The sequence below is a fragment of the Fistularia commersonii genome, chromosome 15, assembly GCF_037954325.1.
Source record: "Fistularia commersonii isolate RoL2024-O1a breed Wild chromosome 15, RoL_Fcom_v1.0, whole genome shotgun sequence".
NCBI lineage: Eukaryota > Metazoa > Chordata > Actinopteri > Syngnathiformes > Fistulariidae > Fistularia > Fistularia commersonii.
The window spans coordinates 18,460,407-18,483,897 of NC_141298.1; the positions used below are offsets into that span (position 1 = coordinate 18,460,407).

A 23,491-nucleotide genomic window follows, 5' to 3' on the forward strand; every position below is an offset into this window, starting at 1 on the left:
GCAGAAAAACTAGACCGTCCGTTCTGCACAAGCTGACGGCAGCGTAAACCCGCTTTTAGACCGTAGTTTTCCAAATTCCGATTCCCCGAGAGATCGAGCCGCAGCGCCAGACGGACGCTCGTCCGGTCGCCGCCGCCAAACAGACTTTCTACGATGCGAGCGGCAAACACATCGCCGGCCGGTTCCAGGTCGACCCGCTCTGCGCAGCGCCCACGGCGGCGCCGAGGACCGCCCACTCCTGGCACGCAGAAGCGGGAACATTAGGGGCCCGAGGCCGACCCCGTCCCGACGCCACATCCGTTACCGTTACGGCGGTCCGTCCGTGAAGCCACTGACACTCGGCTCTCCTAAACAAAGTGGAGACGTTATTAATGGCTGCGCCTCGGAGGCGACCGGACGACCGCGCGCACCGGAGAGCCGGCAGCAAACCCTCAGAGGGCGCCGTGAGGAGGATCCTGCATTCTGAACCCGAGACGGGAGGCAGCGGAAGAAGCAAACAAAAGGGTCTGCGCAGGTCAGAAGCTCAATCTGCATCGCATTTCACAAGGAATTCCCGCTCGGACACCCGAGGACAGCCGGGGCTGAGGAAGCCGCAGGTTCTACTCACGGCGGCCGGTTTGGTCTTCAGCTCCTGGCCTGTCCTGTTCCCTCCTCAAGCCTCCCACACCTGACCCCGGTCTCTGCTTCTCATCCTGGTTCACGGCCCGAGCTCCGGGCCGCAGCTTCTCCTCCGTCTCAGGCGGAGCGCCGGCTCACGGGCGGCGGCACGCCGTCACGCCGGGGGCTTCGGAGATGCTGGATTCCTGGATGGGACAGCTTCTTCTCCTCCATTTTGCCCCCCTCCTACGGCTGAGACGCCCCGTCCCCGTCCCCTCGTGGGCGTCCTCTCGGCAGAACTTAGTTCCCACCGGATCTCACGGAACAAAGAAGAGCGGCCACGTCCCGCTGTGTGTTTGTTGAGATGTTCTCCAGACCACCTGGTTCCCCGTCAGGCTGGTTCTTCTGCCGCCCTCAACGTCTGCGCCGCATGCTATTCTCACCCTTTCCTCCTCTGCTCTGTCTGACATGCTGCTCACCCCTCCCCCTTCACTCCGCTGCCTCCCCCTCGCCGCTCGGTACATTCCCAGGACAAAGAGCGGGATGGAGGGAGGGAGGGAGGGAGGGAGCAAGGACGAGCAGAGGAGAGAGAGAGAGAGAGAGGGAGAGAGGGAGAGGGAGAGAGAGGGAGAGGGAGAGAGAGAGAGGGAGAGAGAGGGAGAGGGAGAGAGAGGGAGGTAACAGAAAGGGGGAGATGCATTCTTCCCTCCACATGTGCACATTCTCAACGGTCCTCCTGCTCGGAGGCCGAGAAGCTCTGCGGCTCTGCAGCCACCTGACCATCACACCACGGAGGGGGACGTTAGCTTAGCACTTAGCACAGAAAGCAGACGCTCCTGCAGCTGCGGGGAAACAAGCTTTACGGGCTCCACAATAAATAACCGTGAGCACATTTTCAGATTGAAATAGATTCCCTGCAAATATATCTGGAGCCGCCGGACCGGCCGCTCTCCGGTTGCAGCCAAACACCTCAAACAGGAGAAGGAGGGAAAAGAGGGCTGCATCAGCTGTGTGTTGCTCACACACACACACACACACACACACACACACACACACACACACGAGCCCCATCACACACTCACTGCTGCAGGGGGGCGGGGCCAGCAGGGACTCCAGGAGGAGGACCTTCGGGAGCCCGTGGGACCTGCGGCTGGAGCACGACTCCCAAACACATGCTGTGTGTGTGTGTGTGTGTGTGTGTGTGTGTGTGTGTGTGTGTGTACGTGCGCCCGTGCGCAAGGCGGGCTCGAGCAGCCACACACATTATAACAAACATTCTGCGTCCAGAATGCTCCGGAGGGAAAGTTGAGCGGCGCCCCCTGCTGAGGGCGTCTGGTTTCCACCCCCTCTCTGCTCTCGGCCGCTGCCGTGCAGCAGACCACGATCCAACCACGACCCACTTCCATCCACTCTGACAGGTGGACGGTTTCAGGTGGACGCGACCCCGGGGAGGTCAGCTGCGGTCCCACCTCGGTTCAGTCTTCTTCAGACAGTAGTTGTTCCGGGTCGGGGGGGATGGAGGACGGCCCCCCCGGCCCCGCGGCCTCTGGGGGCACCGACGTCCACATTTGACACGGTGTCATTTTCCAGAAGCTTTGGTCCGATGGGGACGGAGCCTGGAGAACACCGGAGGAGCAGCTCCACGCTCCACCGCACTCAGGGGGTGAAGTCATTCCCCCCCGCGGGGACAGATTTGAGTTTGACAGCGACCTGCTGCAGGACGGCCGCACCAAACCAGCTGCCGGGCTGCGGCACAGCAAAGGCTCACGCCGTGTTTCAGACGATTTAAAGGGCAACCTGAAGTTTTGCGGTTTAATACAATTTACTAACCCGAGCTGTGGTCGGACTCACGGGTTCGGCTTTACACGCCCGGCAGAACGCCAGATGGAAGACGTTTGCCCGGTATTCTTCTGAGGGAACGGCAGAACCGGCCCGGAGTGTTTGTAAGCGGCACAACGCCGACGTCCGCGCCTCCAAACGAGCACATCCATTCTCCGGCCGCCCCGGGTCGCCTCGGCTCGGACCTTCGGCGGAGACGGGACCCGAGCAGGAAGGTGTTCGGTGGCTCTTCTGTGTGTGATGATTTACACCAGAAATAAGACTCCACTGCAAAGCAGCAGATTTCAGGGCCCCGGCCGGCAGACGCACAGGGAGCTCGACCGTAGATATCTGCGGGTCCGACAGCGGAGAATCTTCCCAGACACCTTCATGTCCTCCCGCTATCCTGAATAATTACACGCTTTCAGAGTTTGTTTGTCAAAGTCTGGCTCGGGTGGCGTTTGCCCGAAATTTGAGCAGATTCAGGTGGACGCAGACGAACCTCGGTGAGGTGAAGAAAAGTGCAGCTGATGTTTGTGAGTCCGCAGACGGTCAGACGCTCACGAGGCCGGCGCGCACGTTTAACGATGATCCGAGGAGCCGAAGGGCCTCCATCGCTGAGAGCCGACCGGTTGTTTATCCGCCCTCCTTCTATTTTGGAAAGCAGGCTGGAGCGTAATGGACTTATATAAGACCAGCATGATGATAAAAGTCTGTGAGGAGCTTCTCATTAAAGTCCTTCACTCAGAAACACGAGGATGGACGTTGAGAAGAAATGCAAGGAGAAGAAAAAGCAGCGCAGCTATAAAATAACAGACGCTCTCCCATGACACCATTTCCAGACTGTTATTTTTGTAAGGCTGCAGAACCGGAGGCGCTTTTCCGGTGCCAGTTTGTTCTAAAGGAGCTGCATCTCACATCTTCATGAAGCAGCCACACGGGGAGCTCCTTCTGAGGAGACCACATCAGGTTCACAGGGACAATCCCATTAGGAGGAAGATGTGTGTCCACACACACACACACACACACACACACACACACACACACACACGGCGGCCGATGCAAAGCGACCCTCAGATGAGCTGAGCAGCGAGCAGTGCACTCAGCACACAGAAGTGGGTCTCCACCTTATTACCGAGAATCGGGTCGATGTTTGCATCCTGCTAATTCAGGCCTCTGCAGCCGTGACCTCATCTGCTGCTCCATTAGTCCCACCCCGATCTTCTCCATAGTGCACAGCCAGCAGACTGTGGGGTCAGGGGTCAGGGGTCAAAGGCGGACGGGCTGCTGCCGTCAGAGATATTTACGTGACAAATTTTGTTTGAAAATGTCAAAATGAGGAGACGGCGCTATTTCTCTCCCCTGTTCCAAGTGCCTTTCTCTGAGGCCGAGCCGGGCGGTCCAAACGCGGTGGTTCTTCCAGCAGACGGCTCAGCGGTAATAATGTTCCCAGGCATCTCCACCCTCTGAAGGTTTGGGTGAATGTGGAGGAAGGGAATCACTGGGGTCGGGATGAAGATCCAAACACCAGAGAGAGCAGACGTGAGATCCTGGGGCCGCAGGTCACCCCCTTAGAGCTCACGGGGGGAAGGAGAACATGGACATGGCTGCACGGGAGAACCTTCGCCTGTCAAAGTGTGACAACATCCAAACCTGGGCGGAGCCGGGGGGCCGAGGAGGACAAATATTTGCTCGCCGCAGGTCCTCGATTCACACGCGGCCGGTCGACCATCACCGGCCGCCTCCAGCAACTCTGACACACCTGAGTGGCTTTACAGACCCATCTTCCACCACTCCTCTCAGACCAAGGCAGTATTGTGTGTGTGTGTGTGTGTGTGTGTGCGTGCGCTCTTTTGTTTCCACGAGCACAGCGAGCAGAGTGATGGTTCCATCTCTGCGTGAATATGTGACAGAGGCTTTGACCTCGTGTTCTGGACCGGTCTGGGCCCGGGCCCGGGGCCCCGAAGGCTTGAGGGGTCCAAGCTGTGCTCCGGCTGAGGAGGTTCACCCGGTGGATCCTCCTGGGGCGGCGAGAGGCCGGACAGCGGCTCAGCGTGGGGGTGGAAGCGGCTGAGTGTCGGACGGACGTAGCGGGCAAAGCCAGGCAGAGCCCTCGCCTTGGTCCCGCAGGCCGGCGTCCACGGGTCGGGGACGGGACGCCGGTCTGGGCGGCAGCAGGAGATCAAGCACTCACACTGGAGGACTCCGGCGGAGGAGGGCTGAGCGCGGCGCTCCTCCACAATAGGCTGCTTTATTAAAAGCACATGGCAAACGCGGCGCAGGGCCGTCCTGTGCTGGATCGGAGAGCCTTCGGAGCAGGTCAGCGGGTTCAGTCCGCTGCTGCCGGAGCTCCGGAGGACTTCCAGGAGATGATCGGGGCTCTCCGGGACGGCGGCCAGAGACCGGCTGATGAACACGCCGGGGCGTGAGAGGAGACGGGGCAGCGGCGGCCATCGTTCCCGGGTTGGCGCGCTGTACGGGGTGACGTCAGGACAACGCCGGTCGCATACACACCGCCTTCCATCTTCGGCAGCCTCAGCCTCAGATCAACACGTCCTCGCTGATTCAGGAATGTCAAACACATGTGTGTGTGTGTGTGTGATGGCGAGAGGACTCTTAACTAAATGAAGCAGCCTTGGAGACTCCGACCCTCTCCTGCATCCACGAAGCCTCTCCTGCTCCGGAGGCTCGAAGCTCCCCATCACCACTTGTTGGTCCAAGACACATTTTCTAGACGTTCACAGCTTCCAAACACCAAAGGAAAAGATTCCACGTTCGGTGGCTCGGATCTTCATCCAGACCCTCACAGCCGCCGAGACACAGGCGTCCCGACAAACCCCGTTTGAGAGCCGGCTTCCCGGCTCCTGGTGGAGCGGCCGCTATCGAGCCCACAGCGAACACGGGGAGCTCGGCCAGGTGAAGAAAAGCCGGCCGGCGGCGAGGCTGCAGAGAAGGTCGACCGGCGGGAGCAGAGGAGGCGTCCGCTGCACCTCCGATGAATGAGCTGCTTCTGAGAGCCAACCATCTGCTAGAAGATGGAATCCATGAAGCCACACACACACCGCACTGACTACCAGCTTCATTTGCTGAAGAGCTTCTCTCTGTCTCCTCTCCTGGTCCAGAGCAGGACAGGAGGTCAGACCTTCAGGTGCAGGGAGGGGCTTCACCGCACTGCCATCTCAGCGGCGTCACATCTTCTGCTTCCAAACGCTCTATCTACTCACTTCAAGCATCAAAACAAAGGACGAGTCCCGACGTGCACGCTCTTTACAGCTCTTGAATTGGACGAGCCGTGCACTCCCTCCGGCGGACCAGTCACGTGCACGCCTCGGTCACATGCAACGCCGACTCATCCGCAGAACACGCTGTTTGAAGGAGTAATAATAACCAGGCACGTCTCCGCCTTCACTAGGAGCCTCCTCAACGGTAAATGCTCTCAAACAGCATTTGTGGTGGAGCTCAGACCTTCTGAGACACTACAGGATGGCTCCGTGGACTCTGGTCTGCAGAGAACCTCTACTCACTCTTCAGCAGCTCAACAAAGGACTGTGCAGAGAATCAATCCTGGTCTTCCGTCTTCAACGGACAAATAAATAAAGCCGCCAAACACTCGGACGGCGTCCCGGCCCGAGGAGTCGCGAGTGTTCCTCCTGTTCCGGACGAGAGCCCGACCCGGTTGGCTGTCTTTTGGAAGTCTAAGAGCTGATCGGGCCGCTCTCTGCAGAAGGCCAGACGAGTTCCTCAAAGATGCCTTCACGGCAGATTCCAGCATCCTGCACCTCACGGAGGCCTGCAAGCAGACGCCAGGGCCTGGAGAAAGACGCTGCTGACCCTCAGCGGGTGCAGCCGGGCCCTGAAAGCTCCCGCAGGTGTGAAGCCCATCCTGGCATCCAGACTCAAATGTCTCTGAAGATTTGGACCTTCACAAACACGCCCGTACGTCCTGCTGCTCAAGTTCAGCTCCGTGAAGAACGGACGACTGTGGAAACTCTCTGGTTGTCTCACCTGAGGCTCCACGTCTCCATCCCTCAGAGCACATCAGCGTTCCAGGCCAGATACACAAACCATCCGCGGCCGCCGGACTGAACGAGCAGAGGAGTTCGTGGTCCAAAGACAGGAGACCCGGCTCTGTCCTCCATCACGCGGGGCAGCATCTCCTGGACGGAGACGTCTTCCTCACGGATAAACGGCAGGACCAGACGGAGACTGGAACGAGGCTCCTCGGCTCTCCGGACAGGAACCGGTCAGGAGCCTGGCTCGCTGCTGACCCCCGCTGGACGCTTCTCGTTACGACACGCATGGCATCCCGGGGAGATCATGGAGACCAGACTCCACCACAGAAAACCCAGGCTCACAGGAACCCAGGACCTCCTCGGGATTGGCGGACTTAGACGGATGGTCGGGGTGAAGCTGGTGAGCATCCCACCGAGAATGAAGCTACGCTGTCGGGCAACAACGTGAACATCTGCCACGCGTCATTGACACGCCGCCCAGAGAGGACAGAGATACAACTCTTGTGGATTTCCTGGACATCAGGGGAGAACGTGCGTGAAGATCCCTTCAAAACACGTCTCGGACATCTGCAAAAACACTATTCGGACTTCAGAGCCCGATCTTAGCATTACTGGTTCAGAAGAAGACCTCAAACAGCTCCTGGTGTAATGGGAAGTGAGCCGGCACCAGTCCGGACCCTCCAGGAACATCTACCCGGTCCACGTTCACGCGTCCTCGGCCACGAGCGGCGTGGTGAGGAACTCCGCTCAATTCAGGAGGAAAATATAACCGATGCGAATTATCCGGCAGCGTCGCAACATCAACAGACAGGATTGTGGTCGCCGCGCGTCGGGAGGCCTGTGAGTCAGACCGGTGTCTGCAAGAAGATCCTCTCTGCTCCTCAGCAGCTCTTAGAAGGTCCAGAGGCCCAGAGGAGACGCCTCAATGGGCGTCGAAGCAACGTCCGGCCCCGGATTCCCGGCCACGGCACCCAAAACCCCCAGTGGTGAGGAGGACGCCGGGCGAGGGCTGCCACGGCAGAGGGTCCGGTGGTCCTCACCTGGATGGAGCCAAAGTCCACGTTCTCGTAGTGGAAGTGGGCGCACTCGGCCAGCTTGGGGAAGTGACCCTTGGTGAAGCAAAGCCTGAGAAGAACACAAATGCAAAGGTAGAGTGAGCGATCGTAACCTCTGACCTCCAGGAGGTGGGAGGAAGAGGCGGCTGAAGGGATGGAGATCAGTGATGAGCAGAGATGGACAGGAGGAGTGTGTGTGTGTGTGTGTGTGTGTGTGTGTGTGTGTCCACTCACTTCTTGATGTTCTTCACCTTCATGCTGGCCGTGCTGCTGCTGCACGAGCGCATGAGAGGCTCCGTCCTCAGCTCGGGGATCTCTGCACTCCTCGCCTGAAAGACGCAAGCAGAAGACGCAGGTGAGCTCCTCGCCGTCAGCCTTCCATGAGCGTCGCGGTGAAGGTTCTGCTCCTCATCCTGCTGGAGGAGGCCACCAGAGCATCCTGAGTGCAGGCTCCTTCAGGACACGGGTCACAGGAGGCCCTCTGGAGACCTGAGCACCTCCACGATGCTCTCAGAGCGTTGCCGCTGATGGCATCCATGTGCGCAGTCTTTCCTCAAAAGTAAAGACCAAAGCAGTGAGGAGACCGGAAGCTCTTGCTGCAGCAGGTCTTCGAAGCGAACGTTATCATGACGGCTGCGTTCCTTGGATTAATCCGGCCGAGCACGTCGGTGAGCCTCCACGACTCGGGACGCCCTCTTCAAAGATCCACCTCAAACGTTCTGCCCGCCGTCACAAACTCAACTTTCTAAGCTCTCATCAGAAATGCTAAGCTGTGAAGCTAATCTCCCGCCCGTCTGGGAGAAGCACGATGTGTGACGATGAAGACCATCTCACTGACGTCCATCCTGAGTGCTCCTGCAGGGTCAACTCGCACCTCCAACGACCCGAGGACATGCAAATATGGGAATATTAGAGGGGTCGACAAAACATTCGGATTCATGGTGACATGAGGATGTGCGCAAACACACGCACGCACGCACACACACGCACACGCACGCACGCACGCACGCACGCACGCACGCACGCACGCACGCACGCACGCACACACACACACACACACACACACACACACACACACAGCCCGTTGCTGCTCAGTGAACCTGCACCCGGGAGGTTCTGGGTGTCTGCTGAAGCCCTCAAACCGGGGGGGTCACGAGAGAGGATCATGACACCTCTCAATTAATCCACGATGGAGATCAGACACTCGATCAGACACCATGACTGTCCAAAGGTGGAGATCCTGAGACCCTGAGGTCGGTAGCGGACGGACCTCCACACGGAGGGGTTCCAGCCGGCTCCTCCACCCCTCGGCGCTGCTTCGGGCCCTTTCACAGAGCGGTGCAGATGAAGCTTCAGGACTTGACTTGGGCAGCCCAGGAAGTCACCCGTCTTCCGCGTGAACATTCAAAGCGTGTCTGCTTGCAGGGTCGGCCGTCTCAGACGCAGCTCACATCTTCCTTTCTGGGATGGTTTTCCCTGTTTGCTCGCCTCCTGACGGCTCCATTGGGGTTCAGACTCAGAAGTCTGGGCCGCGACTCCGTTCCTCAGTTTCATATCCAGATCTCGGACACGTCCGGACGTCTTCTCGGAAGCAGGAGGTGCTGCTGCTTGTTGCTTCCGCATCATTTAGAAACTATGGGAGAGGATGGCGGCCGAACACCGACGGGATAGCGTTTCTTCCCGAGTGACCCTCTGGCCGTCCACCCGGATGGTTCCGGGACCCGTTGTCCCCGCAGCACAGCAGCTCCTGGTCTTCAACTCTCACTGCTATTGGAATCCAAACCTGAGGAGATGCATGTGGAGCCAAACCTTGTGGTCTCTTCCACGGTCATCTCTGAGGTCACAGCTGCCGACCCGAGTGTATTCGGTGGAGGCCTCCTGCAGCTTCACACACACCACCGGGATGCAGAGGAGTCCGTTTCTTCCTCTTAGGTCTTCGGTGATGAAATCCAGCTCTCACCAGCTCAAAGGACCTCCCGCTATTTCGCACCGCTCCTCCCGTCAGAGCAGCGTTTGGGTTCTGGTGGGATCTAGAACCGGCGCGCCGAGGAGATGTGGGCGGACGGGTTTAACCGCGCTCTGCACGCTTCAATGACGACCCTCTGGCCTCGGGTCGGACGGGCGAAGGCCCGACCGAAGGCCCGGGAGGAACTCCACGACCGTAGAGGACACGTGGAGAACCTCTGCGGCGCACCGGCCACCGGCCGCTCAAAGAGCAGCCGTCCAAAGGAGCGCAGATGGACGACCACAGCGAGGGAGGCATGCAGATGAGGTGCTTGAAGGCAGCGCAGAGGAAAGCGGTCATTAAACACAACTACCGATTTAACGGTTGGACAGAGCTCCATTATCCGGCCGCTATCCGCTATCCTTGCTATCCTTGCGAGATCCAAGCTGACGCGTCCGACCCAGAAGCAGGAGCAGAGCCTGCAGAGCAGCTGAGGGACAGAACGCTGCTCAGGCTGTGTGTCGCAGGACTGTTAATATTCACTTTGGGATAAGGGGCTGCATCCTCGCACCGGCTGCTGTGCTGCGTGTGTGTGTGTGTGTGTGTGTGAGACTGATGATGTAAACTATTGTGAAAGCCCTGCAACAGCTTCGCCCCGCTTCCGCTTTAGTACAGGTTAAAAATGCATCCTCCTAAATCGTGACGGAAGATAAATGAGCGGCAACGTGTCGCGTCCGCAGGGCCGCTCGGACGCCTCCTGTCCCCGCACGGCTGCGGACACCCGCCGATCCTCCGCACGACGCAACAGGGTGTCGCTGTGGCGCCGTTCACGGCGTTGTCTTGCACTTCTCAACACCCCCGTGAACCAGCGCAGACATGCATAATGCACGCCGCTCCGGCGGAGTCGCCCTCGCATCAAATATTCAACAAAGAAAAGCAGACATGCAGTATTTAAAGCCACGCCTCCGTGATCAATATTCATCAGCCGGGCAGGATTGTTGTTCCTCTCCCTGATGCCCGATCGAAGGCGGCGCTCGCGATAGGCTCCAACCACGCGCCGACCGCAGGCGGCTCGGCACGTTACCATGGCGACGGCCTCATTTCCACCATGCTGTCGATGCAAGGAGGGAGACCCGAACCGAAGGCGGGGGGAGAATCATGAATGACGCCGCCCGGTGAACGTGAACGGAAGCGTCCACGGCAGGGAGGTGGAGGTCCACCTTCATCTCCAGCGTGTGGAGGTGTGACAGAGGAAGAGCACAGAGGAGATCCACGGACAGCAGGTTGCTGAGAAGAAGCTGGTGCTGCGGCCGCGTCTTATCAAAGCATCTGACATCCGAGCCAGAGCACGACATGAAGGTCCACCAAGCAGTTAAAGTCCAATGGGAGCCTTTGCTAACATCATGAGGAGTGTGTGTGTGTGAGTGTGTGTGTGTGTGTGTGTGTGTGTGCGTTACCATGGCGCTGATTGTCTCCTCCCAGTCGGGTCTCTCTCTGGGATGAATGTGGGCCAGTTCAGGCAGAATGTCGTCCTCCTCCAGGTGACGTCCAGGCCTCAGGCTCCTGGAAAACACACGCACAGCAGGTCAACCATTGCTATGAAATGGAGCTGATTGCTAGCATGTAGCTTCATGTCACAGACCCATTGACATTTGCGTGAACATGAGACCCTGGAGTCCACGTTGGCCGTGGTATGGAAGCCGGAGTAGGACGAGACTCCTCTGTGCTGAAGGAGAAAACAACCCCGGGAGATAACCTGGATCCTGGTCATCGGTAGAAGCACCGACTGCAGGCTTGAAGTGCCTCCATCCACGCGCCCATGATGTTTCTTTCATGTCACATCTCGGGGTTTCAGACAGCCGGCAGGAAACAGCGGCGGGGAGCTGAGGGCGGCGGAGACCGTCGGCTGATCGATGCATCCGTGCGAGAGCCCGGTCTCGGATCAGCGGTTCCTCACCCGGACTGACGGGCAAAGTCCACCCGTGGACGGGCCGCGGCCGTCAAGCAGAGCCGGGACGGTGAAACGTCTGCGCCGATTCCAGGAGGGAACTCTGGAGGAGGCGCTTTGGGAGGGAAGGATCGCCGTGGAGCAGCCGCAGAGGAGCGAGCTCAGCCAATGCTCAAACATCTCCGCATCAGGGTCACTCCACTCTGAGGGCCGGGGCATCTCCGTTCAGCCGAAAGCAGTCCTTCTTGATGATCCATACTCCGTCTCCTGAGAGCTCCGCACCCTCAGGAGGGTGCGGAGCTCAGAGAGCCTTCATGTCCACGGCCTCTGGCACCACACACTCCCAACCACCCCACTGCTTTTATGGTACGATTCTGTCTGCACTGACACACACACACACACACACACACACACACACACACTGCGGCTGGTTTCTCTGAAGACCTTCATGCTCAGGTCTTCAGAGAAACCTTGCGGGTAGGACAACAGTGATGATGTGACCGGTGGAGGAGATCTATTCACTCCAAAGGGTCAAACTGCTGCTGGTCCTTCTACTGGGGCGTTGGGTTGTGTTGTGTTGTGTTGCATCACACCAGATGAGTGCTTTTGACTGGAGTAGCAGAAGAACTCAGACGTTCCTCAAACTGCTCCATGAGAAGAACAGTGGAAAGCACATGAGCGTGAGATGTATCACTTGGAGCAGAATAGCACAATCATTTAAACTATGACTTGTTTTTAAAGAACATTCCTTCCTTGCCACCTCATCAGGGCCTTGCAAGGTACTCAACACACACACGCACACACACACGCACACACACACACACACACACACACACACTCCCAGCGGGCCTTGTTAAAAGCAGCCAGGGTGAAAATATCAGTGAAATGCGTCTCCTCCCAGCTTTGGGATGCAGGCGTCATTACCATAACCTTGATGAGAGTGACTCAGCTGGGCTGCAGAAAGGAAGCAGAGGACAATAGAGGCAGAACCTTCTCCGGAACGACCGGGCCGTCACCGCACGCAGAGAGAGGACCGGGCCGGCTCCACCACCTCCAGAGAAATGAAATGTTGGCGTCGGTAAAAGGACGTCACCCTGAAACGCTCCGTGATCCCAACGTCACCAGGCTTTGGAGGGGGTGATCGTTCCTACACTCCTACAGCCAAAGCTACCATGGAGGAGGAGGAGGAGGAGGAGGAGGAGGAGGACCCTCCTGCAGCTGAGGGGCTGCTGGTCCGACCCGGGGGAGGGAGGAGGGGGTACATTTAAGGTGAAGCCGGTCAGAATACAAACCCCGACCCGAGAGCAATGAAGCTCTGTGAGATCAGGAGGTCAGGGTGCCTGCTGGAGCCAGAAGAAGCTACATGAAGGTTCCCATCCGTCTGGAGCCATTGATCCAGGGAAAGGAGGGCTTAGAAAATGGGATTGGCAGCCAGCAGAGGGATTTGGTCCTGCAGCTAGCAGCCACATTAGCATGTCGTACATATGAAAACAAGGGTTTGGGCGGTGGGAGCTCGGCGACAGGCCACCTGCAGGGTAACGGCAACAAAATACGCCCTTCTCAACACAGATGTTTTCAGCCAAATGACTTTTTGCCTCAAAAGGCTCCTCGAGGAGGAAGTGCTCCTTCCCGGGCCTTCCAGACAAAACCCTCCCGGGGAGCGTTCCTTCATCCGGGAGGAGCTTCATCCAGAAGGAGCAGCATGAGGAGAAAGGAGCTGCTCCTTCCAGCACCTGCCACCAAACACTCACAGCTTCCACACAATTCCAGCTCCTTCTCTGAACCTGACGGGGAGCTGAGAAGGTCCGTCCCTCTCACCGCCTCCGTCTCCTCGCAGGTTCTTCTGCGACCCGGCTTCTGCTCCGAATGTGCGACTCCACAACGGGTCAGCCAGACGCTACGCACTCACCTCCCGAACCATCTGCCGAGGCCTCCTCAGCACCACTCCTCTCCTTGTGTGGACCAGGAGGTCCGAGGGCAGAGGAGGCGAGAGCGGCAAAGCTCCGTAAGCTGCCGCGGGAGGTTCCACTGGAGCGGGTTCTGGAAACGCTGGAGGGTTTCTGTCTAAGCATCTGTCAAGATCTCCGCAGGTGCATGGACCCCGATGTCTGGGATTGCGAACCAAGGGCGCAGATCATTCCGGATGCGGCTCAGACACGTCCCATGAAGACATCCCTCAGGACAACGGCAGCGATGTGAACGAAGCAGTCCTCTCTGATCCTGGGACCTCCGGCGTGTCCAGCAGGACCTCCGGCGTGTCCAGCAGGACCTCCGGCGTCTCTGCAGCTGTGAAGGCTTTCCAACGGAGAGGCGCCAAGCAGTAAAGTGGTGCGTTCCAGTCCTCCGGGGGACGGAGGAGCTGCTCCAGTCCACACCAGCTCAGGAGACAGCGGTCATGTCATCATCTACAAACAGGTCCTTGTTCTGTCCTGCATGGCAGCAGGTGTTTCCCTGCTGCCGCCACCCCTCGGCTTCCTCGGCCAGATGATAGAAGACCTCTCGCCGTCCTTCCGCGCTCTCCTAGCTGTGATGTCACAAAGCCCAGATGTCACAAGGCTGAGCCGAGGTGTCACAAGGAGAAGGTCTGTGCTACAGACACCGCGGGCCTCCATCTGTGTTGTGGACGTGAGTGTTCACTGGTGCTTTGAAGAACATCCCAGACATTGGGAGGTGCGTCAGGAGGTCACAGGGACGGGTAATAACACTTTCCCCCCGTGAAATAGCATCAGGTGAGATTTGAAGCCACCAAAGATGGCCGCTTTGCTCGGAGTGCGTCATCCAGCGTGTTTCACGTGGGAAGTCCGGACACGTCGAGACACCGAGACCTTTCGGAGCTCCGTCGGTGAAAGCGGACCTGCGGGAGCTCGGCCCCTCCGAGCGTGCGGAGGAACTCGCCTCCCCGGGTTTGCCGATCGCATCCAGAGAAGTGACGGCGGCGGAGACCCTCTGAGGGGGCGCCGCACGAGAGGCCTGCTGCCGGGAGGGAGAAGAATCAATAATCCATCCGGGAAGCCATTCATGAAGAGAGCCACCTCCTGCCATAAAAACATCTCTGACGGCTTTCATAAACAAGGTTGATCGAAGCCCCGGACAGGAACGGGCTGAGATCCGGCTCCGCGCCGCCTCCGAGGCCCGTGTGTGAGCAGATCCATGGGATCGATCATCTGAACGCCGCCTTGCCTCATCGCTACCTTCAGGATGGGTGACCACGTGCACATCGTGGAATTACAAGCTGTGAGCGCCGGACGCCGTGGAAGAATCAGAAGACCATGAACACCACGGGTGGAGGTGACGCCGCGCGAGGACGTCAAACTCCAGCCTCACCAGAGGATTCTCCTCAGAGGAGCCTCTCCTGACGAGTCTCCTCAGCAGCCACTCCTCGCCCACGAGGACCGCGAGCAGAAGGAGGAGGACGGGTCTGCTTGGATGGAGATGAAAGCTAACGGGACGTTTCTGCTGTGGACCGAAGTGGCCTGCACAGCGGTGGAGCCGCTTACCTGCCCCTTCCAATTAGCAGAGCTTCCTGAGCGCAGATTCCTCCTCGAAGCCCTTCAGGACCTGGGCAGAGGTTTCTGGGGGCGGGACGTGGAGCTTCTCTCTCCACGCTGCGCCGGACCCACCTGCCGGGGAGCTGAGATGATCTGGAAAGCGAGCATGGACTAACGACAGCGTCCTCAGCGGGTCGCGCGGTCGATGTGCTCGGACGTAGCAAAACAGCGGCGAAGCAGATGAGAAAGAAGGTATTGAAGAAGCGCAGAACCGAAGGAGCCTCTGGGCTGAGAGGTGGAAAGTCTTTGAGAGCAAAATCAAGTCTCAAGACTCTTCTAAAGAAGAGTCTCACAAGACATAACCCTGACCTGACTGAGAACCTCCGTTCCTCTAAGGAGGAAATTCATTTTCCAAAATAAGAGAGCTGGGGTCGGGCTTCCGGACCAGGGACGGGGGTCCGGGGTCTCGGGGCTCTTCCTCTTCCTTCAGAGGGTGTCTTTTCCGCACAGGCCGAAGCGAAGCCAGCGTTGCAGCGCTCTTCAGACCTCCACCGCAATCAGACTCCAGAAAGGAGCAGATCTTCGTATCCAGAGAGGAGGCACGGCGTTCTGGCCGGGCTCGGAGGAGGGCGGACCAGCGGACCTCCTCGCTGACGGCATCAAGCTGCCGTTTCAGGCCCCGCGCTGCAAACCCCGGGTTCACGGAGAACTCCATGCACCAAGCTAGTCCATGATTCTCGCCTTCGTCCAGAGGTTTGTGTCCTGGTCATCCAGAGCACCTTGTTTGGATTCTCAGGAGCTTTCCAGGCTTTCCTGATGCTCCTCCACTGTTCTCTCCAGAACCCGAGTTTACCTCCTCACAACACATTTGCACTTTAACAGGAAAAAAGTTCTGTTTTGAAGGAGGCCAAACATTTCCTGGCCAGAAATCCATTTCTGACAACAAGCAGCCAAAGAGCCCTGAAACGGCCGCGTGATGGAGCAGAGAAGCCGTGGTTCCTCTGGGTCTGGGAGGCCTGCGAGCTGAGCGCCCACTAATCCAGACAACATCATTTCCCATGGATGCTCCTTTAACATCTCTAAAGTTTCTATTAGCATCCCTGGCAGACGCCACGACAACCACATAATCAAGGGCACATTTCCCTCCAAGGCCACGCGGCCATAACAGCTAATGACCGACGGGGAGAAAGGAAGTCAGCGAGGCTCAAACGCAGGACAGGTCGGGAGCAGAACGTCCTCCTGGCCATGAGAGCGCTCTGCTGAGAAGGCGGGCGAAGGATCTGATGTGTTTGCTGGTGCAAACGGTCCGCGGCGCGGGAGGAGAAAGTGTCCATTTGGGTAAGATGTTGGGTGAGATACGCCCATTGAGGCAAAGACGTCACCAAACACAGGGCGGCACGTCCGCAGATGAGCTCTGGCCTGGTCACATCTCCAGGAAACGCCCCTTGCGGTGTTCTGGGCCGACCGGGCCGACCGGGCCGACCGGGCCGACCGGGCCGACCGGGCCGACCGGGCCTTCTCCACATGAAACCGCTCGCTTTCTCCCCCAAAAGGCAGCGGGTCTCACAGCGTACGAGAAACGGCTCGCCAAAACAAATTTCAAATATGGAAGCGCTCCGGGCAATAATGAAATGCAGCGGAGAATTTGTTGCAGAATACCCGCCTTATCAAGCACGCCGGACCTTCCCACCACGAGGCGCAGCAATTCAATAAAACAAGCCGTGTAATGGGATTTATTTAGATGAGATATCGTCCACGCCGATGAAAATATCCATTGTGTTACAAGCACAAGTAAAAAGGAGCAGCAGCGCAGGCTCTGGACGCCCTCCGCCGGAAAGTCCGCTTTGGAGGGCGGGCAAGAGGACCTTCCGGGACCCGGTTGGAGCACAGACACCCTGGACCTTCTGCCGGACCCTCGTCCGCGAGGAGGTGCTTCCAAGGGGCTCCGGGTTAGGGTTAGGGTTAGGGTTAGGGTTAGGGTTAGGGTTAACCCGGAGCTGGTCGGGGCCACGTCAACATGAAATGCAAGGCAATATCCTGATAAGGAGAGGTATCACATAACCTGCGTGTTTGTGTGTGTGCTGCAGTTGTTGAGTATGGTTACCAGTTGGTTAATATGTGCTTATAATAATAATAATAATAATGATATAGTTATAATAACGGCCATAACAATACTGAAATAATGCTACTATTGAGAGTAGTGATGTAGTGGGACCTGATCAGACTCCTGGAGGTTGTGGACCTGATGCTGCGCGTCTCCCTGGCCGAGGCGGACGCACTGAATGAGATGAGAGTTGTGATCCTAGCAGGGGAAAGAGCCCAGACGTACCGTGGCGTTTCCAATTACACATAAAATCAGCGCGGCCGTCCCCGGCCATCAGAGGCACATCTCCACGTCTCCATAACTATCACCGCACGGATTTACGGAAATGAGTCAATGTTTTCATGGTCTCTGAGCGCGGAGGTTATTCGGCGCTCGTCGGAGCCGGCGGACGCTTTAATGGACGCCGCGGACGTTCATTAAGAAGCTGCGGGCCTCGGGCTCTGCACGGACGGACGGAGGCAACGTTCCATCCCGACCGCTTGCTAAGGAACGCAGCGCTCGGATACGGGCGCAGAAGACAAATCCAAACATTTACCTCGGACCAAAGCTCACTTTAAGTCTGAAAGCGGAGCATTATGGTGGTGCTTTGCAGGTTTCTCAGCTCCTCCTGATGGGATGTGGACCACATTTATCCAAGCGCCTTCAGAAGCGCCAACCTTCAGTGTGAGCGGGGAACCTTTAGTCTCACCACGGTTTGTCCTCCAAAACCGTCGGGCGCCGAGCAGCAATCAAGTACGACGGTCCCGGAGCAGGACAAAGATGCCTTTCCACCTCGGCAGTCAGTCTGAGGCAGCGGAAAACGTCGTTACCCAACAATCGAATCCCATTTGTCTCTCCGGTCTGGCCGGCCAGATGCGTGAAGGCTCAGAGGAAGCCCTGCCTTCACCGGCCCAGCGGTGCAGGTCAAACACTCAAACACGCCAGAGGCTGAACGTCCTGCCGTCCGAGACCCCGGTCAAAGTTCAGCTCATCCCGCTGCCGAGCTCCATCTTGACCGGGGGTGTGTGTGTGTGTGTGTGTCTCCGTTCACCCAGAAACCTCCTTGCGCTGAATCAAAAGCTGAAGGCCGCTGCTCCTCCCGCCTGCACGGAGCACGGCGGTCCTCAGGTCCTCATACGGACCCTCTCTGTGAAAAGGCCTTTAAGTTTGGGAGCCTCTCCTTCCTCTCCCTCAGTCACGGCGGCCTGGAGGTCCCACAGAGAAAACACCGGCAGACAAACTCCACGGTCAGGATGCAGGAGGGCAGCAGGAGGAGCCACCGTGACGGCGGCGTGCTCAGCGGGGAGCTTCTCTCTGGCCGCACCTTCATCTGGACAGATAGTCCTTCGGGTAGATTCTGGAACCCCCACGTCCAATGTGACACCGCCATTGTGGCGAGCGACTGAGGGGATCCTGCAAAGGACGGGGGACCCCGGGAATACACCTAGGAGTTGGATCACCCCTCCTGCCGCAGAGTCAGGCTGACAGGGGCCGAGGTGAAGCTTCATCCCATGAAATGGCAAAGTGTGTATTCAGGAGGATGAAGGCCAGAGTCGTCCGTGGCTGTGCTGACACGGCCTGGCGAGGTTCAGGGAACTTCTACATCCCGCTGTGAGGAACGAGATCCGAACCCCGAGGAGCAGAAGAGGCAGACGGGGTGACAGTAAGGAGGGCTGGAGGTCTGAGCATCACAATGACCAATGAATCCCACGGAAACAGGTCCTCCAGTCTCAAGGCTCCTGTCAATCAACTGTCTTTAGAAATGCACATAAAGACATCAGCAAAGATTTGTGTGCACGCACGCACACACACAAAAGCACCCACGCGCACCCACACACACACACACACACACACACACACACACACACACACACACACACACACACGGTGAATCTCCTGCAGTGATTTGCGCTGCCCGGCAGCAGCGACTCTGGTGGAGATCTTCGATACCGGCGTCCGGACCGACCGGCTCAGGCCTGGGTGATGTCCGGTTTGCAGTTCCTGCGAGGAACATGTCTGGAAGGGGCTTCAGAAAACTCCTGCAGCTCCACGGAGACATCTCCCACCAGAAAACAACGGGTCCCGAGTGTGTGGGCGCAGAAGACAGGGTAGCTCCGTGGACGTTCTACGTGTCCTATCGAAGGAAGCGCCTTGCAGACGCGAGGCCCGGCCTCCGGCCTCCGGCCTCAGCAGGCGCCGCCCCAGACCTCCTGCCAGCGGCACTGGTCTGCTCACCGATGAGACCGGGTTCTCACACGGCAGCAACGGGCTCCGCTTGGCTGGAGATGGACGAGGTCTTCTGGAACACGGCTCTGCCGCCCGAATCTCCGTTCCAGCCGGTCAGAGGTGCACGAACGGCTTCCCCCCCCCGCCGGCGTGGCGTCCCGGACCCGCCCGCCCTCCAGCGGGCCGGCGCGGCGCCCACGCCGGACAACCGCACGCACAGCTTCCATTCCTGCTCCTCCACGTCTCTCATCGCTCCAGCCTGCCTTTCTTTACTCCTTTCTCTTCACTCTCACTCTCTTCACGGCCGTAATGTTGGACAACTGTGTAATGTATTCTAAGCTACTGCTGCCATGGTAACCATGGCAACCCCGGTTCAGGATTTCAACCCTGTTCAGGACTGGAGGGGCAGGTGGAGGGAAGGAGCAGCCTCAGCTACGATCCCCCAACAGAAAGACAGAAAATATAAAACCACACACACACACACACACACACACACACACACACACACACACACACACACACACACACACACACACCTCCCCTACAATCCGAGCAGTCATGATCACGTAAGGAAGGGAAGCCTGTGTGTGACGTGGAGACACCAAGGAGTCCGGAGCTCTGTCCCAGAAGCCCTGCAGGTTCCTGCTTCCCTGCGAGAAGAGCGATGACGAGGAGAGCGGGAAGGAAGCGGCGGCTGAATGAGTCACTGCAGCAGCCGTCCTTTCCATCTCTGACTGTACGGCCGGTGTCCAAGGAGATCCCCGGGACGTGCAGGAGATTAGCCGGAGCCGTGTCAGAGCTCGGCGGTGCGGCGGAGATAAGCGACGGCCTGCGGGCCGAGGCGTGGAGGCGCCCGGGGCTCTCGGGGTGGGGGGGAAGCTAAGGAGCAGAAGGTCCAGAGGACCAGAGGACCAGAAGAACCCCCCCGCAGGAGAGACTGAGGAACCCTGGCGGAGCCGCTGCCTTCAGAACGCTGTAGATGTATTGAACAGCAGCCGGTGTATCTGCTGTGTGTAGGTGCTTGTGTGTGTGTGTGCGTGCATGACAGCAGTGCACAAGGGTAAGAGTGCAGCTGGAGCGGCCGGTAGCCCATACACTCCTTATGGGGGGGGGGGGGGGGGGGGGGGGTGACTGAGGAGGATTTGAGGGGGGCTCAGCGAGCTGCTCCGGGTCAGGGGGCGCAGGGGGGGCGTGATGCAAACTCAGCACAGCGACCTGCAGCTTCATACAGCTACATATATCTACATATAGCTACATACAGCTACACCTGCAGCTACATACAGCTACACCTGCAGCTACATACAGACACATACAGCTACATACAGCTTCATACAGCTACATACAGCTACATACAGCTACATACAGCTACATACAGCTACATACAGCTTCATACAGCTACATACAGCTACATACAGCTTCATACAGCTACATACAGCTTCATACACTGCTGTCATTTCTCCTTGAGGCGCTGACGAATACAAGTAACCTCGTCACTGACACACACGCCAGCCGATGCACGTGCATCCTCAAATGCACACACATACGAGCAGCCACTGCTACCAGCTGGACTTGTACAGTGAATAGCAGATATCTATGTAGAGCACAAACACACACACACACACACACACACACACACACACACACACCATAAACAAACGGGTATGTTTAAGAATCTACAACCTAAGGTGTGGTCCCTCTGCACACATTCTTTCTCGCACACACACGCGCATGTACACACACACACACACACACACACACACACACACACACGCACACACTCCCGAGCCTCCAAAGTGGGGTGTGTTGCGGGCGGTGAAGGCGTGCGAAGGAATCCTACCTGTCCAGGAGGTCATGGCTGGACGTGGCTGTGGCTCCCAGCAGTCCTAGAGCTGCACTCCCCACCGCTGCGGCAGCCCCGCTGCCTGCCTCCATGATACTGACTCACTGCAATGAGCTGCCTGCCAGAGAAGAGGACGAGAGGGAGGGAGGGAGGACGGAGGGAGGGAGGATGGAGGAGGGAGGGAGGGAGGACGGGAGGGAGGATGTGTAAAGGTAAATCAGGAGGGGAAAAGACAAATTAGAAGAAAAAGAAAGAAATCACATGCAGGAAGAAGAGAAGGCAGAGGGAGAGAGGAAGGGTGATGGAGGAGGCAGGACTGAGAGAAAGATGGGAGGAACAGGGGAGGAAAGAAGGAGAGTGAGTGGGGAAATGGGCATGGGAGGGGCAGGAGGGGGGGCAGAGGGGGGCAGGAGAGGGGGCAGGAGGGGGCATTAACTGTGTGTAGAGTTTGGAGATCCAATAAGTCCTGCTGACAGCTTTGAAAATCAGGATTTTACTGCTGTTAGAACATGTCACACACACACACACACACACATATATATACACACACACACACACACACACACACACACTGTGTATCACCAGCGGCGGTCAACTGGAGGCAAATAGCGGCCCTGCAGTTCACCGATACTGCGTCTTCTACCCCGGCTGAGGAACAAGAGTCTTCCACGTGCACGGGAGCCGTCCGTCGTCTCGCCGCTCCGGTCTGAAACTCTTCTATTTGCTTGGAGTTTGTCAGTGGAGACGAGCGAAGACTCGGGGTTCGTCTCGCTGAGAAACCACAGGAGCAAACAGAGCCCTCTTGCAGAACCCCTCCATCGCCCTCCAAGTCTTCTCTGACACCAGAGGATCCCGGCCCGGCCTCCGCTCGGTTCCGGGTTCCTCTCCGGACGGGGCGTCTGAGGTCCTCCTGGGTGCTCGGGAGCGTTCAGGAGGCTCCTCTGCCCTCCGGCGGCTCAGGTTGGCAGCCCTGGGCCGTCATTAAGAGAGTCGTTCCCAGGGATCTCAGCTGATCCCGCACACCTGTTTTGTCGGGCGGGCGCTGCGAAATCACAAGTGCGCGTCGGCCGCAGCTCGCCGTTGTCTTCCCGGCCAATCACCGCCGCTCTCACACGATTGCACAATGTGCCTGTCAAACAGTATCAAAATGATTGCGGCGGCCGGTGAGTTTCCGCCGCGCTGCCCTCGTGTCGTCGCCCGTCTTCACAGAGCGCGTGTTTCCACGCGTCGGGTTGAAGTTACTCCCAGGCCGTCGGCGGCGATCTCCTCCTCACCTTCTGAATCATCATGGTGCACATAAGATCGCCGCCCGACGCCCCCGGGTGCAACCGCGATAACACGAGCCGCCCGTGGAGGACCGGGACGCCACGAGAAGGACCCGCCCGACCGGGACGGGGGGACACGGGACTCCTGACGGGACTCCAAAAACCCGTGGCGGCCGCTGAGTAAGAGCTGCAAAGACTGGAGGAGATGCCAAGGCGGGAGATATCTGGCTCAGGGAGGAGGGGGGCGTGGGAGGAGAGGATCCTCACAGTCCACGCCAAAGCAGCTGCTTCTACATCTGAGGGAGAGTTGCCGGGTTGTGTAATCCCCGGAGCCGGCTGTCAGAGCAGCATCATGGAGAAGATACATCTCCAGATCCATACCGCGTGTAGGCGAGACCTTCTCCGCCGTAACATCTTCTTCATCTGCTTCTCGCACATGAACTTCACCGTTTGAACTCAGAACTCTCCCAAGCACAGAGCCGCAGCACATCCCCAGATTATGATTCATAAATCTTTTGTTTAAAAATAACAAGGACAGCGGAATAAATCTGGTGCGATTAAGCCTCCCGGCAGACCAATCACAGCCAGAGCGGCGGCCTGTTTTGACCCACCTCAGGAAAACACCCAGCTGTCCCGCTGCCTCCCAGTCTGGGCCCATAGATTATCGCATTGCGTGGCCGTGTGTTTGTGCACAAATGTCAGCAGTTTAAAGTGGGAAAGTGCTGCGACGCCGTGCGGACCGAGTGTCGGCGCCATCGGCCGCTACAGGACACCAGCGTCCCGTCACCGGCGCAAGGACGGGTGACTTTTAAACAAAGACGCCGGCGACGTGCTGTAATTCATCTGGCGTCCCGGGCCGCCGTCCGCTCGTAAAACAAGTGTCAGACCGCAAGAGGCCGGTCTGGGCCGGCGCCTGCGAGGACGGGCCGCGGGGTTTGACGTCCCTGCGTTCAGGGTGAGCGACGATGTCGGGCACGGCCGAGCGGCCCGGGCTCCGATGATACCTGACGCAGCAGAAACATCCGCAAACTCGCCGACCTTGGCGGAGGACGCGGCCTCGGCGGCAAAGATAGAAATCTCGGCGCGGAAACATCCTCTCATTACGCGCAGAGCGACTCCGGATCTCCGGATCTGCGACGGCCGGCCCGTGGCGGCGGAGCGGCGCTCGTAGCCCCGCGGCTGCTAGCGGCAGGTACCCCGTCCCATCGCTCAC

The 23,491-nt window shown here is 58.3% G+C and overlaps 1 protein-coding gene across 4 annotated transcripts in view; it reads right to left on the minus strand.

Annotated features, from left to right (window-relative positions):
* Window positions 1-23,491, minus strand: part of arhgap32b (Rho GTPase activating protein 32b) — a 72,814-nt gene that overhangs the window by 29,176 nt on the left and 20,147 nt on the right. For 3 of the 4 annotated variants that reach the window (XM_086160173.1, XM_086160172.1, XM_086160171.1), the window contains exons 2-5: window positions 21,011-21,329; window positions 10,886-10,991; window positions 7,718-7,812; window positions 7,469-7,553 (exon numbers count right to left, since the gene is read on the minus strand). In XM_086160173.1, coding sequence (XP_086016299.1) covers window positions 7,469-7,553; window positions 7,718-7,812; window positions 10,886-10,991; window positions 21,011-21,105 — 381 coding nt within the window. In that variant the 5' untranslated portion in view covers window positions 21,106-21,329. Of the gene's footprint in view, window positions 1-607; window positions 1,106-7,468; window positions 7,554-7,717; window positions 7,813-10,885; window positions 10,992-21,010; window positions 21,330-23,491 lie in introns of those variants that run through there. The other variant, XM_086160174.1, reaches the window with a different exon arrangement.